The sequence below is a fragment of the Capricornis sumatraensis genome, chromosome 3 (assembly GCF_032405125.1).
Source record: "Capricornis sumatraensis isolate serow.1 chromosome 3, serow.2, whole genome shotgun sequence".
NCBI lineage: Eukaryota > Metazoa > Chordata > Mammalia > Artiodactyla > Bovidae > Capricornis > Capricornis sumatraensis.
Window position 1 is genome coordinate 40120475 of NC_091071.1, and position 14498 is coordinate 40134972.

The 14498-nt window shown below is 47.2% G+C and overlaps 1 protein-coding gene and 1 pseudogene across 1 annotated transcript; both read right to left on the bottom strand.

Annotated features, from left to right (window-relative positions):
* Window positions 1-1208: 1208 nt before the first annotated feature.
* LOC138076197 (testisin-like) lies at window positions 1209-14449 on the bottom strand. The gene is made up of 7 exons (XM_068968412.1): window positions 14245-14449; window positions 14132-14158; window positions 13752-13917; window positions 12816-13099; window positions 2292-2446; window positions 1779-2015; window positions 1209-1358 (listed from the first exon to the last, which is right to left on the bottom strand). The coding sequence occupies exons 1-7, from the start codon at window positions 14447-14449 to the stop codon at window positions 1209-1211; spliced, it is 1224 nt and encodes a 407-aa protein (XP_068824513.1).
* Window positions 6802-12867, bottom strand: LOC138075906 (sorcin pseudogene; annotated as a pseudogene).
* Window positions 14450-14498: the final 49 nt, after the last annotated feature.

Below are 14498 nucleotides of genomic sequence, written 5' to 3' on the forward strand. Positions count from 1 at the left end.
GTGGCAAGGGTGGCTGGTCTGGGGCCAAGCGCTTCACAGGCATTGAATCATGCGGTCCTCCAGTAACACACGGGACACCAGGCAGTGAGCGTTCTGTGTGGGGTCAGCCCGGAGGGCCTTTGGGGGAGATGAGCAAGGATGCCCTCAGGTTTTGACTGCTCTGAAGGGCAGATGGCAGAGGGTGGAAATCTCAAAGCAGGTGAGTCCCACCTGGGAGACGTGGAAGACACCAGGCACCAGGCACCTGCTGGCCGCTCTGAGTCATGCACGCCACACGGCCTGAGGTCGACACGGGCCATTGTGAGCTAGGTGACTTGAAGGATTCTGTCACCTCTCTGGGTCTCAGTTTCGTCATTTTTTAAAAAATTGTTTAGTTTTGACTGTGCCGGGTCTTCGCTGCCGCGTGGGCTTTCCCTAGCCGTGGTGAGCGGGGGCTGGCTGCTCTCTGGCCGTGCTGCTTGGCCTTCTCTCGTCACGGAGCATGGGCTCAGTGGTCGCGGTGCATGGGCCTAGTGGCTCTGCAGCAGGTGGGATCTTTCCAGGACAGGGATCGTACCCATGTCTGCTGTATTGGCAGCCGAGTTCTGTTCCATCAGGCCACCAAGCAAGCCCCTCATCATTTTTAAAAATTATTTATTTTATTAAAAATGTTTATTTATTTGGCTGAGTCAGGTCTTCACTGCAGCCTGTGGGCTCAGTAGTTGGGGAAGGGGAAGCTCCAGCTCTGGGGGCTGTGCTAAGGGGCATGAAAGTGGTGTCACAGCCAGTGTGGCTTTTGGGCAGGCAGGGGTGACGAGGACACCCCTCCCAGACTCCTCCGCCTGCCTCTCCACAGTGACCAGCCCTAGCCGGACCAGAGCTTCTAGCACCTTCTGTGCTCACAGCACCTGTGGGTCCCATGAAAACGCACATCTGCCCGAGGAGTTCCCAGGGGCCCCAGACAACCCTGCTGACCTGTCTGTTGGCCACAATGAGGCTGCGTTCTGGGAGCCTAGTGGGGGTGGGGCAGACATGCTTGATGCTGCCCCCTCCACCCAGCCCACGTGATGGAGCTTGGAGCCTCCATGCCCCCAGGACAACCCTCAACCACAGGGAATCGGGAGAAAAGTGGCCACACTGGGTCTTTGTCCCCCAGGCGATGCTGAGGTGTGTCTCTGTGAACTCTCGGGGCAGGCCCTAGCCAGACTCTGCCTCAGCTGCCCCAAGGGTCAAATGTCGTTGGCTCTCGCCCCTTCTGCCTCAGTTTCTCTGCTCTTCACTGGGGCTTCTTGGCATTGCCTCCCAGATGAACTATCCACACCCTTGTCCCGGTCCCAAGTCAGCCTTTGGGGACCGTGGTAAGACCAGAGTGTCTGCATCTGTGTGGTGGGGGACGCAGTATGAGCACTGGGGAGTCTGGGGGCATTTCTGCCACAGCACCCCCACTCCAGCCCTCCAAGCCCCCAGCCACCCTGCTGCTCCTAACATCCTCTCAGACTAAGCTACCTGAGAGGGTTCTGTTGTTTGCAATCCAGACTGGGCGGATGATGATTAAGGAGTTAAGCAGTGGTTTTGGGGTGGACAGGACGCGGGTGACCATGAGGGTGTCCAGGAAGCCACCCGGAGCCACAGAATGTGCTGCAGGGCGTCAACTCGAATATACACACTTTATTAGCAAAGGGGACAGAAGGGGACGAGGCCTGATCCAGCAGGCCGTCCTGCCACCAGGGTGTCCCCAGCCCTTGGTGAATGTGCCCAGAGCTGCGGCAACCACAGCATCCTTATGGACTCAAGCGTGCCCAGGCCATCTGCAGGAGTAAGAAAGTCCAGAGCAGAGCGAGGGGGAGCAGCAACAGAGAGGGGTCTGGCCTGGGTGTGCTGTGGGCTGTCAGCAACTGGATCCAGCTGAAGTAACGACCGACATTGGTGTAGACACCAGGCCGGTTGTGCCTACCACAGCCCACTCCCCAGCTCACGATTCCAATCTGAATCCATCGCCCATTCTTTTCACAGACCAAGGGTCCGCCTGAGTCACCCTGGAAAGCAGTGTGGGTGAGCAAGGCCGAGGGCGGCACAGGAGGGGCCCGAGGAGAGACTGGGAGCGCAGAGTCTGTCCTCTGGATTTCACATAAGGATCCAAGAAGGTACAATGAATGTGAAACGGGAAGCTTGTTTTACAGGCTGAGTAGGTGAGGTCTACAGTGATCTCATGAATACACTCTGAGGATGGACTGGTAGGGAGTCGAGAGGGCTGCCCTCAGAACCAAGACTTGGAGGAGCGGTGCGGCCCTCACTGGGGCAGGCCTGCTCACTTTGCAGCTGTCGGCGTCGCCATCCTCAGAGCCAGCACAAATCATGTCATGACTGACATTTCTGCGGTAATAAGGCTGCTGGAACAGGTAGGTACACCTGAATTTGTTTATGATGGAGACCTGCACTTCCTGGAGATTATAGGGAGGCAGCAGCTCTGCCAGGGGTTGAGGGTGGGAGAGAGAAAGAAACAACCTTAGCCTCTCCTCTGCCGTCTGGGGAAACGGGGTAAGAAGCAGAGCAGTGGACTTCCTGGGACACCCACAGTCCCCAGGACATGGCTCCTCTGCTCCAGCCCAGCACCCAGCACACGGTGGACCACAGAAGGACCCAATGGATGGGGAGGCTGTTACAGCTCCTCCCCCAGATTTAGTTTCCCTCTCTGTGGCATGCAGATGACAGGCCCTGCCTGGACCAGTGGGGATCTTGGCTGAAGCTACACAGTGGGGAGGGGCTGATGCTGCTGAGTTTGTTTGTAATCAGTATACTACAGCTGCATGATTCAGGCTGAAGAGTTCCCAAATTTGATGAAAGATGTGACTCAGTGATAAAGAATCTGTCTGCCAGTGCAGAAAATGTGGGTTCAATCCTTGGGCTGGGAAGATCCCTTGGAGTAGAAAATGGCAACCCACTCCAGTACTCTTGCCTGGAAAATTCCACGGACAAAGGAGCCTGGTGGGCTACAGTCCATGGAATCACAAAGAGTAGGACAGAAATGAGCACACACACACATGAGTCTACGCATTCAAGAAGATGAACAAACGCCAAGGAGGATAAACATAAGGAGAGCCACATCGAGATACATCTTCATCAAAATATCAAAAGGCAAAGGGAGAATCTTATTAAAAAAACGTGGAGAGAGAAGACACACATCAAGTAGAAGGGATCTTTGGCAAGACTGACAGCTAAATTCCTTCCAGACACCCTGGAGCCCAAGAGGCAGTGAGATGACATATGAAAAGTGCTAAGAGAAGAAAACAGTCAACCAAGCATTCAACATCAGGCAAAACTACCTTTCAAAGATATGAAGGCAAGATTAAGACAACCCCAGACACACAAATGCTGAGACTGTTCATCATAGTAGGCCTGCCCTTCAAGAAATGGAAAAGGGATCCTTTCAGGCTGAAATGATAGGACAGTAGACAGAAACTTAACCCCATAGGAAGAAATAGAGAACAACGGTGAAGGTTGTTGTTACACAGGTGAATAGAAAAGCCAGTATTATTATGATTTTGGTTGATAACTTTTTTCCCTATACAATTTAAAAGACAAATGCGTAAGGATAATTATAAACCTCTGTTAATGACTACACAATATATAAAGATGGAAACTGTGACAATAACAACTTAAAGGAGAAGAATAGCGTTGTATAGGAACAGAATTTTTGTATGCTATTGAACCTAAGTTGGTATTAATTCAAAATAGATTGTTATAAGTTTAAGTTGTTAACTTATCTCCAGAGCAACTGCTAAGAAAATAACTAAAAAATACACAGAACAGGAAATGAGAAGAAAATCAATACAGTATACTAATAAAAATCAATTAAACAAGAAAAGAAATAAGAAATAAGATATAAGGCATAGGGATAGATATAAGATATAGATACAAAATATCTATATCTTCTAGAGCTGACAAAATATAGAAAACCAACAGAATCAAGGAAGCAGTAAATTCTTCCTATCAAATTAATTTTAATGTAAGTGGATTAAACACCAATTAAAAGGCAGAGATTGGCAGAATGGATTAAAAACAAGGATCCAACTATATCCTGTCTCTGAGGTGAGAAGTTATTCCGTTGTGTCTGACTCTTTGTGACCTCGGGACTGTAGGCTGCCGTGTTCTCTGTCCATGGGATTTTCCAGGCAAGAATACTGGATTGGGATGCCATATCCCATCTACGAGACAATAATTTTAGATCCAAGTGCAAATATAGGTTGAAGGTGAAAGGTCGGAAAAAGAGATTCCATGCAGACTAACCAAAAAGAGCTGAGGTTGCTGAACTAATATTAGACAAAATAGATTTTGAGTCAAAACATGTCATAAGAGTCAAAAAAGGACATTACATATTGATAAATGTGTCAAGTCTTCAAGATAAAATAATTATAAATATCTACATATCTAATAACAGCCCCAAACTACATGACGCAAAATTGATGTAACTGCTGGGAGAAACAGACAGTTCTAGAATAACAGCAGAGACTTCAAAGTCCCACTTTTATTAATGGAAAGAACAATCAAAGAGAAGACCACTAAGAAAATAGAGGTCTTGAATAGTCAGTAGACCAGAACAACCCCCCCAAAGAAGAGCAGAACACATTTTTTTTTAAGTGGATACAAAACATTCTCCAAGATAGATGTCAGACCACAAAATGAGTTAGAATAAAGTAGAAAAGACTGACCACATAGAAAACAGCTGATTGAGGCTAGAATTCTGTTCCTTCAGGAACAGAAGGAAAACTGAAAAATTCACCATATGGAAATTCAACAACATACTCCTAACCAAAGAAGAAATCATGAGGAAAATTAGAAAGCACTGTGAGATGAATGGAAATAAGATCACAACACATCAAAAAGTAATTCAGTTCAGTTCAGTTCAGTTGCTCAGTCATGTCCGACTCTGCGACCCCATGAACCGCAGCACGCCAGGCCTCCCTGTCTATCACCAATTCCCAGAGTCCACCCAAACCCATGTCCGTTGTGTAGGTGATGCCATCCAACCATCTCATCCTCTGTTGTCCCCTTCTCCTCCTGCCCTCAATTTTTCCCAGCATCAGGGTCTTTTCAAATGAGTCAGCTCTCCGCATCAGGTGGCTAAAGTATTGGAGTTTCAGCTTCAACATCAGTCCTTCCAATGAACACTCAGGACTGATCTGCTTTAGGATGGACTGGCTGGATCTCCTTGCAGTCCATGGGAGTCTCAAGAGTCTTCTCCAACACCACAGTTCAAAAGCATCAATTCTTCTGCACTCAGCTTTCTTTATAGTCCAACTCTCATATCCATACATGACCACTGGAAAAACCATAGCCTTGACTAGACAGACCTTTGTTGACAAACTAATATCTCTGCTTTTTAATATGCTGTCTAGGTTGGTCATAACTTTCCTTCTAAGGAGCAAGCATCTTTTAATTTCATGGCTGTGATCACCATCTGCAGTGATTTTGGAGCCCCCCCAAAATAAAGTCAGCCACTGTTTCCACTGTTTTCCCATCTATTTCCCATGAAGTGATGGGACCAGATGCCATGATCTTAGTTTTCTGAATGTTGAGCTTTAAGCCAACTTTTTTACTCTCCTCTTTTACTTTTATCAAGAGGCTCTTTAGTTCTTCTTCACCTTCTGCCATAAGGGTGGTGTCATCTGCATATCTGAGGTTATTGATAATTCTCCTAGCAATCTTGATTCCAGCTTGTGCTTCTTCCAGCCCAGCATTTCTCCTGATGTACACTGCATATAAGTCAAATAAGCAGGGTGACAATATACAGCCTTGACGTACTCCTTTTCCTATTTGGAACCAGTGTGTTGTTCCACGTCCAGTTCTAACTGTTGCTTCCTGACCTGCATACAGATTTCTAAAGAGGCAGGTCAGGTGGTCTGGTATTCCCATCTCTCTCAGAATTTTCCACAGTTTATTGTGATCCACACAGTCAAAGGCTTTGGCATAGTCAATAAAGCAGAAATAGATGTTTTTCTGGAAGTCTCTTGCTTTTTTCCATGATCCAGTGGATGTTGGCAATTTGATCTCTGGTTCCTCTGCCTTTTCTAAAACCAGCTTGAACATCTGGAAGTCCACAGTTCATGTATTGCTGAAGCCTGGCTTGGAGAATTTTGAGCATTACTTTACTAGCGTGTGAGATGAGTGCAGTTGTGTGGTAGTTTGAGCATTCTTTGGCATTACCTTTCTTTGGGATTGGAATGAAAATGGACCTTTTCAGTCCTGTGGCCACTGCTGGGTTTTCCAAATTTGCTGACATATTGAGTGCAGCACTGGTTCTTTGAAAGATCAACAAATCTGACAATGAAATTGGAACACTATCACTGACCTTAAAGAAAATTTAAGGACTGTGAGTATTATGAACAATTGTATGCCAACAAATTAGATAACCTCAAAGAAGTGAGCAAATTTCTAGAAACACACAAAATACCCAAACAAATTCAAGAAGAAATAGAAAATCTAGGTAAAGAAATTTAGTCGGTAGTCAGAAATCTCCCAATGAGGAAAAGTCCTGGGCCAGATGACTTAAAAAGGTGACATCTGTCAAACACAGGAAGAGGGTTTTCCCAGGTGGTCCAGTGGTTAAGAATCTGCCTTGTATTGCAAAGGATGAGGGTTCGAACTAAGATCCCACATGCTGCAACTAAGACCGCACAGAGCCAAGCAAGTAAATATATATTTTTATTTTTTATTTTTATTTTTTATTTTTATTTTTTTCATCTCAAAGCATTTATTATCAAAACAAAAAACTTCAGTTATACATAAAGTAATAAACTTTTACAAGAACTGTTAAGGAAAGGTGGCTGTGTAAGTCTGCACACAATTACTGAGGGCAAAGAGCAAAGGAGAACTCCAGTAGGAATGTAGGTTATGTTCATACAGCTTGCTCCTGACTTAAACACTCATGACACACTGGATGAAATCATCATATGGGAAATTCACTACACCTTGCTGAGCAGTATACCGTCTTCGAAAGCTGTCTGTTAGAGCTCGCAGCTTGACGCAACAGGCGATGTAATCATCAAAGGTGATCTTTCCATTGGTACTGTATCGTTTTGCAATTGAATTCACAGCCTGGGGACTCAACCTAAATCCCATTGTCGTCAGGGCCTTCTGCAGTTCTTGGGGATCCACTGTCCCACTCCTATCACTGTCAAAGCTGATAAAGTGCTGTCTCCAGCCGTTCAGTACAGCCCAGAGTTCTTTAAATTCATTGAAACCCATTGTGCCTGACATGTCTCTATCCAGCATTGAAACCATAAGCCGGCAAGTCTCCAGGTTAAAAGGTTTGTATCCTCCAGCAATGCCCGACTGTGTCAGGCATCTTTGCAGTTCATCAGCATCTATTTGTCCATCCTGTCCAGCTACAGCAGCAAAGTAACCATACAGCGGATCCTGAGTTTGTCCGGGAAACGCAGGCCCTCCGGGAGCCCCTCCATACCCGCCTGCGTAGTAGCCGGCGCCGGCGCCAGGATGCCCGGGATACGCCATGCTGCACTCCTATATATTTTTAAATACAGAAAGAAATTAACATCAGACCTCTTTGAAGAACACTTCCTAACTCATTCTGTGACAACAAAGCCCAGATAAGCTATCTCACAAAATAAACTACAGATCAACATATATGCAACAATCCTCAACAAAATATGAGCAAACTGAGTCCAGTGGGATTGTTGTTTGGTTGCTCAGTTATGTCCAACTCTTTGCAACCCCCTGGACCACAGCATGCCAGGCTTCCCTGTCTTTCATATTAAAGGAATTCTAACACCATGAGCAAGTGAGATTTACCTGAAGAGTGCAAGGGGGGGTCCAGAATACAAAAATCAATCAATATACTGCATACTATAGTAACAGAATAAAGGAAAAAATCGACATGGTTATCCTGATTGATGCAGGAAAATCCAACACTTTCATTATAAAGACAATCAGTAAACTAAGCATAGACAGAACTTTCTTAACCTGAGAATGATCATATGTGAAGCATCCACAGCTAATATCATACAGAATTGAAAGACTGAAAGCTTTCCCCCTAAGACAAAGATGCCAGTTTTTTTTGCCACTTCTACTTAACATTTTATTGGAAGTTCTTGTCAGAGAAATTAGGTAAGAAAAAGAAATAAAAACATATTCAAGTTGGAAAGGAAGAAGTGAAACTCTCTTTATTCACAGATGATATGATCTTGTATACAGAAAATCATAAAGAATACACAAGAAAGGACTAGAATTAATAAACTTGGCAAATCTGCAGATATGAAATCGACATAAAAATCAGTTATATTTCTATACACTGCCAATGAACAATTCCAAAACAATATTAGAAAAGAAAATTCATTTCTATAATAGCATCAATAAGAATAAAATAGTTAGAAATAGATTTAATTGAGGAGATGAAAGATCTGTACACAAGAGGCACTACACAAGATTGCTGGAAGATATTAAGTGAAAGTGAAGTCACTCAATCATGTCCAACTCTTTGTGACCCCATGGACTGTAGCCCACCAGGCTCCTCCGTCCATGGGATTCTCCAGGCAAGAATACTGGAGTGGGTTGCCATTTCCTTCAAGAAGATCTAAATAAATGGAAACATATCTCATGTTAATGGACTGGAGACTTAATATTATTTCAATGACAATACTCTCCTAAAGCAATTTACAGACTCAATGCAACCTCTATCCAAATTTCAAAGGTCTTTTGAGTGGAAATTGACAAGCTGATTCTAAAATTTATGTAAAATATCAAGAGACCCCCAAATAACAAAACCAATATTTGAAAAAGTAGAACAAAGTTGGAGAACACACACTTGTCAATTTCAAAACATAATTGGAATGCATTAGACAACGGGGTCCTGGCAAATGGATAGAAGAAATACAGACCAGTGGAATATAATTTTGAGTGTAGAAAAAAAAACCAAACCCTTTCTTCTTTGGCCAGCTGATTTTTGGCCAGGGTGCCAAGACACTTCAGTAAAGTAGAGAACAGTCTCTTCACCAAATCGTGCTGAGACAACTAGATATCCAAATGCAAAAAATGAAGCCAGACCCCTTATCCCACACCATAAACAAAGATCAGCTCAAAATGAATCAAAGACATACATATCAATATAACAGCTAAAACTACAATAAAACTTAAAACTCTTCAAGAAAACATGAGAGTACACTCTCATGACCTTGAACTTGAAAATGATTTCTTAGACATGACATCAAAAGTTAAAGCAGCAAAAGAAAAAAGCAACAGGAACTTCGTCAAAATTAAAAATGTTGTGCATCAGCAGACACTATCATGAACTTCCCTGGTGATTCAGTGGTTAAGAATACACCTGTCAATGCAGGGGACACAAGTTCGATCCCTGGTCCTCAAAGATCCCACATGCCACAACTACTGAGCCCGTGAGCCACAATTACTGAGGTCACAGGCTGCAACTACTGAAGCTGCCTGCCCTGGAACCCATGCTCCACAGTAAGAGAAGCCACTGCCGTGAAAGAAAGCCCATGAGCAGCAACAAAGACCCAGTGCAGCCAAAGATAAATAATTAAATATATTTTTTAAAATTGACACTATCATGAAAGTGAAGAGATGTGGTCAGTGAGTCTTGGCTCAGCCCTGCATCTGAAGTGCTATTCCCGCATCAACACCAGGGACTGACAACATGGAGCAACCTGGGAGGAAGGAAGTTATGATCCCTATTTCGAGGAATTTGAAGAGTTATGTAAGAGGATTCAAAACACAGCTTTCACACACTAAAGCCTACCTGTTAGACAGAACTTGGGCGAGGTCTTCATTTCAACTTTCAAATCTTTAGCTCTTTATCCATTTCCTGGAGATTATCATAACCCTCCTTCCTGGCATCACTTGGCCCTCTGCTCATCATAAACCCCAACAAGCCAGCTGGTCTCACCCCTAGCTACATATTACAACCACCTGGGAAGCTTTAAAATACCCCAGTGTCCATGCCGCATCCCAGACCAGTTAAATCTATGGAGTGAGACTCAGGAACCAGTTTAAAAAAAAGAAAAAGGGGCAAAAAGAAACCCACAAAATGGGAACAAATATTTGCAGATCACATCTCTACAAAGAGTCTAATATCCAGAATATATAAAGGACTATATAACTCAACTGCATAGGCAACTCAACTTAAAAATGGGTTGGGTGTCTTCCCTGGTGATCCAGTGGCCAAGACTCCCTGCTTCAATGCAGGAGGCCCAGGTTCTATCCCTTCTCAGGGAACTAGCTCCCACATGCAGCAACTAAAAAAAAAATCCCTCATGCTGCAACAAAGATCGACGATCCCTTGTGCAGTAACTAAGACCAGGATCAGCCAAATAAATAAATTCAATATTTTTTTTAAAATGAGTTGGGAATTCCCTGGTGGTCCAGTGGTTACAACTCCATGCTTTCATTGTTGAAGATCCAGGCTGAATCCCTAAGATACCACAAGTCATGTAGTGTGGTCAAAAAAACCCCCCAAAACACACCAGGGTAAGGTACGTAAATAGGCATTACTCCAAGGAAGACATACAAATGGCCAACTAGCACATGAAAAGAAGCTCAACATCACTGGTCATTAGAGAAATGCAAATCAACACCACAGTGAGAGGGGGCTTCCCTGGCGGCTCCGTGGTGTGAATCCTCCTGCCAAAGCAGATGTAGGTTTCATCCCTAGCCTGGGAAGATCCCACATGCTGTGGAGCAACTAAGCTGGTGGGCCACAACTACTGAGCCTGTGCTCTAGAGCCCAGGAGCCGCCAACTACTGACGCCCCTGCACCCTAGAGCCCAAGCTCTGCGACTGAAGAAGCCACTGCAATGAGAAGTCTGCACACCACAAGTGGAGGAAAAAACCCTGCGCCCCAACAAAGACACAGCGCGGCCAAAAATAAATACTGTTAGTTTTAAAAAACCACAGTGAGACACCACTTCACACTCACTAGGACGCCCTCCCCCCAGACAGCAACAACCTGGAAAATAATAGTGTGGAGGAGAATGGAGAGAAATTATAACTCTCCTTGTTGATGGGACTATAAAATGGAGCAGCTGCTATGGAACACTGTCAGCTCCTCAAGAAGTTACAATAGAATTATCATGTGATCCAGGATTACACTGCTAAATGCATTCACAAAACAACCAAAAAGAGGTATTGAAGCACAAACTTGTATACTAATATCGACACAATATTGGTGGAGAAGGCAATGGCAACCCACTCCAGTACTCTTGCCTGGAAAATCCCATGGATGGAGGAGTCTGGTAGGCTGCAGTCCATGGAGTCGCTGAGTTGGACACAACTGAGCGACTTCACTTCACTATTGACACAAATACCCAAAAGATTGAACAACATAGTCATCAGTGAATGAGTGAATAAACAAATTGTGGTGCATCCATACAATGGAATATTATTCAGCTGTAAAAAAGAATGAAGTTTTGATACATACTATAACATGGATGAATCTTGAAAACTTTATACTAAGTGAAAGAAGCCAAACATGAAAGGTGACGTAGTGGATGATTCTATTTACTTGAAATACCCAGAACACATAAATCCATAGAGACAAAAGGCTGGTAGTGGTTGCTAAGGGCTGGACGGAGGGGTGTAATGGGGAGTGATTGCTTAATGGTTATGGGATTTCCTTTAGGCGTGATGAAAATGTTTTTGAACTTGATAGAGTCAATGGTTACATACTGTGCATGTTTGAAATGCCAGTGCATTTATTTTTGATGTGGACCATTTAAAAAATCTTTATTGAATTTGTTACAACATCACTTCTGTTTTATGTTTTGTTTTGTTTTTTTTTGCCTCAAGGCATGTGGCATTCTGTATGCTGCAGTCCATGGGGGTCGCAAAGTTGGACTCGACTTAAGAAACTGAACAACAACATGTAAGAAGTTAGTCCTGACCAGGGATGGAACCCACACCCCCTGCACTGAAAGATGAAATCTTAACCCCTGGACCACCAGGGAAGTCTCAAATTATATATTCTAAAATGGTTAATATGAGAAATAACTCAAAAAGAAGGAATGAAGTACTGACATGCCAAAACAAAAATGAACATTGAAAATGTTATGCTGAGTGAGAGAAGCTAGGCCCCAAAGACCATATGTTGTAGATCGTGTTCATATGAAGTGACCAGAGTAGGTAAATCCACAGAGACAGAAAGCAGATTAGTGGTTGCCAGGGACTACGGCCAAGGACAACGAGGAATAAGGAGTAATGGCTAATAAGCCTGGGATTTCATTTTGAGATGATGAAAATGTTCCATAATTAGATAGTGGTGATACCTGCACCACTCTGAGTAACAACAACAAAAAAAACCCTCTGCATTTTACATTCTTTTTTTTTGTCATACCACATAGTATGTGGGATTTTAGTTCCCCAGCCAGGGATTGAACCCATGCCCCCCTGCAGTGGAAGGGCAGAGTCTTAACCACCGGACCACCAGGGAAGTCCCTGAATTGTACACTTTAAAAGATGTTTTTTATGCTTTGTGAACTGTATCTCCAAAAAAAAAAGCCCAGTGCTTTTCTGATAAGTGCACCCCAAAGCCTCGCACACCCCTGCAGGCTGGGGCTGCAGGTCTGGGCAGGTGGGCCTCAGTGCCTGGCTCCAGGCTCGAAGCCTCCGGAAGGGAGGAGGAGCTGACTGTGGGTGCAGAAAGCGGTGTTCCTCGGTGGGGGTGGGGAGGGGGTGAGGGCCGACTGCTGAGGGGACACAGCGAGGGCAGCGTGGGCACAGACCAAGGCGGGGCCCCTGCAGCTGCTGTGCCGGCCGGCACAGGGCCTGGCGGACAGCGCTCCCCTCCCCCGCCCGTCTGTCCCCAGCCTCACTCTGTCTCTCACAGATGTCCCCCCAGCCAGTCACCCAGCAGTCATTCCGGTTCTTGAACTCCAAAGAGGAGGACGTGACGCAGACGGGCTGGACGTGCTTATTGAAGGTAACCGGGGAGGAGAGCTTGACCAGGGCGATGTCATGCTGAAAATTCTTCCCGAAGTGGGGGAATGTGATAATATCCTGGACTCCATATCGACGCAGGAAGGCCCTCAGGCTCCAAATGGATGGTGCGGCAGACAGCTCCCCAAACTGGACTGACCATTCGGAGGGGTGACTGTTCCTGGCAAGGGAGGAGAGAGCCCTCAAGGGTCTTCAGAGGGAGGGTGGGCCACCCCAGCACACCTGGGGCCACTGCCCGGCTCATCCCGGACACAGGTCCTCCTTCCACAAAGAGGCCAGGGTAGAAATGGGGAGAGCCCCGAGCCCCAACCAAAGTCCCACATCTGAGGACTTGGGGCAGGAGGGTGCCTCCCCTGCCAGCTCACCTGGCCAAGTCACTCAACCACCTGTCGCCTCCAGGGCCCTCCTCTTAAGGGGACCAGCAGGTTCAGGGGGTCACACAGGCTGGGCTCCACACAGCTTCCGGGACCACTGACCCCACCAGCCGGGCTCCTGTCCAGCACTTACCTCAGCTCATTCCTCCCCCAGGGGGCACACCTCCGCTGGGAGGTGAGGTGAGGAAGGTGGAGGCTGGAGGTGCCATTTGGGGACAAACGAAGCAAGAAAGAGAACAAGACACACAAATGTTCCGGAAGAAACCGCATAGGGTTTCCTCCGGGAGCGCCCTGGGGGCCTCTCGCCGGTGTGGAACGGGCTGCAGCCCAGCCTGGGGCTCAGGAGCACACGAGGGCCGCGCCCACGTGGGACATGGGCGCGCTTCCTGGCACAGACCCGGGACGCGGGGTTAGCGGGCCCCCTTCCCCCAGACTCACTTTTCAAAGCAGTGCGCAGCCGAGAGCGCCCAGCGGCGGTTGAGCAGGCTCGCTCCGCAGAAGTGGGAGCCCCACAGACGCAGGCTGCCCTGCCACGGCCACTGCCCAATCTCTGCATCCTTTCCACCCACTATGCGTGTCGGGATGACCCGTTGGCCACAAGGCCCTGGGATGGACAGACGGACACCAAGCTGAGCTGCGGGAGCCAGGCTCATCCTGTCCACCCTCACCCACTGGGAAGGAAAGGGGCTCCCCGGGGAACCGCGCGTCCTGGGGTCGTGCCACCCAGGAAGCGTCGAACGCTGGGGACCCGCCCCACGTGGCCCGAGGGCGCCCGCCCCGTCCTGCCCGTCCCCGGCCCCCCGGGGCCCATCAGTTACATGCGAGCATCGACGAGTTCTGAAAACCTGGAGCGGGGAGAGGGAGAGCTGAGGCGCCCTTCGCGCTCGGGCCCACGAGCCCTCCGCGGGGAAGCGCCTCCTGCACGCCTTACCTGGAAGCAGCAGGTCCTTGTCCCGAAAGGCTGGGGGCAGGAGACGAGGTGAGCTCCCCCCTGCCTCCTCGCACCCCAGCCGCCCCCTCACCCCGGCTCGCGCCCGCAGCCCTCGCCGCAGCCCTCGCCCGAGCTCACCCTGCTCGGCGATTTCGATCCGCACCAGCAGCTGCGCCAGCAGCAGCGCCGCCCCCTGCGGGCGCATGGCCTCGCCCCCGGCCGCCTGCCGCCCTCTCCGCTCCCGCCCGCTCCAG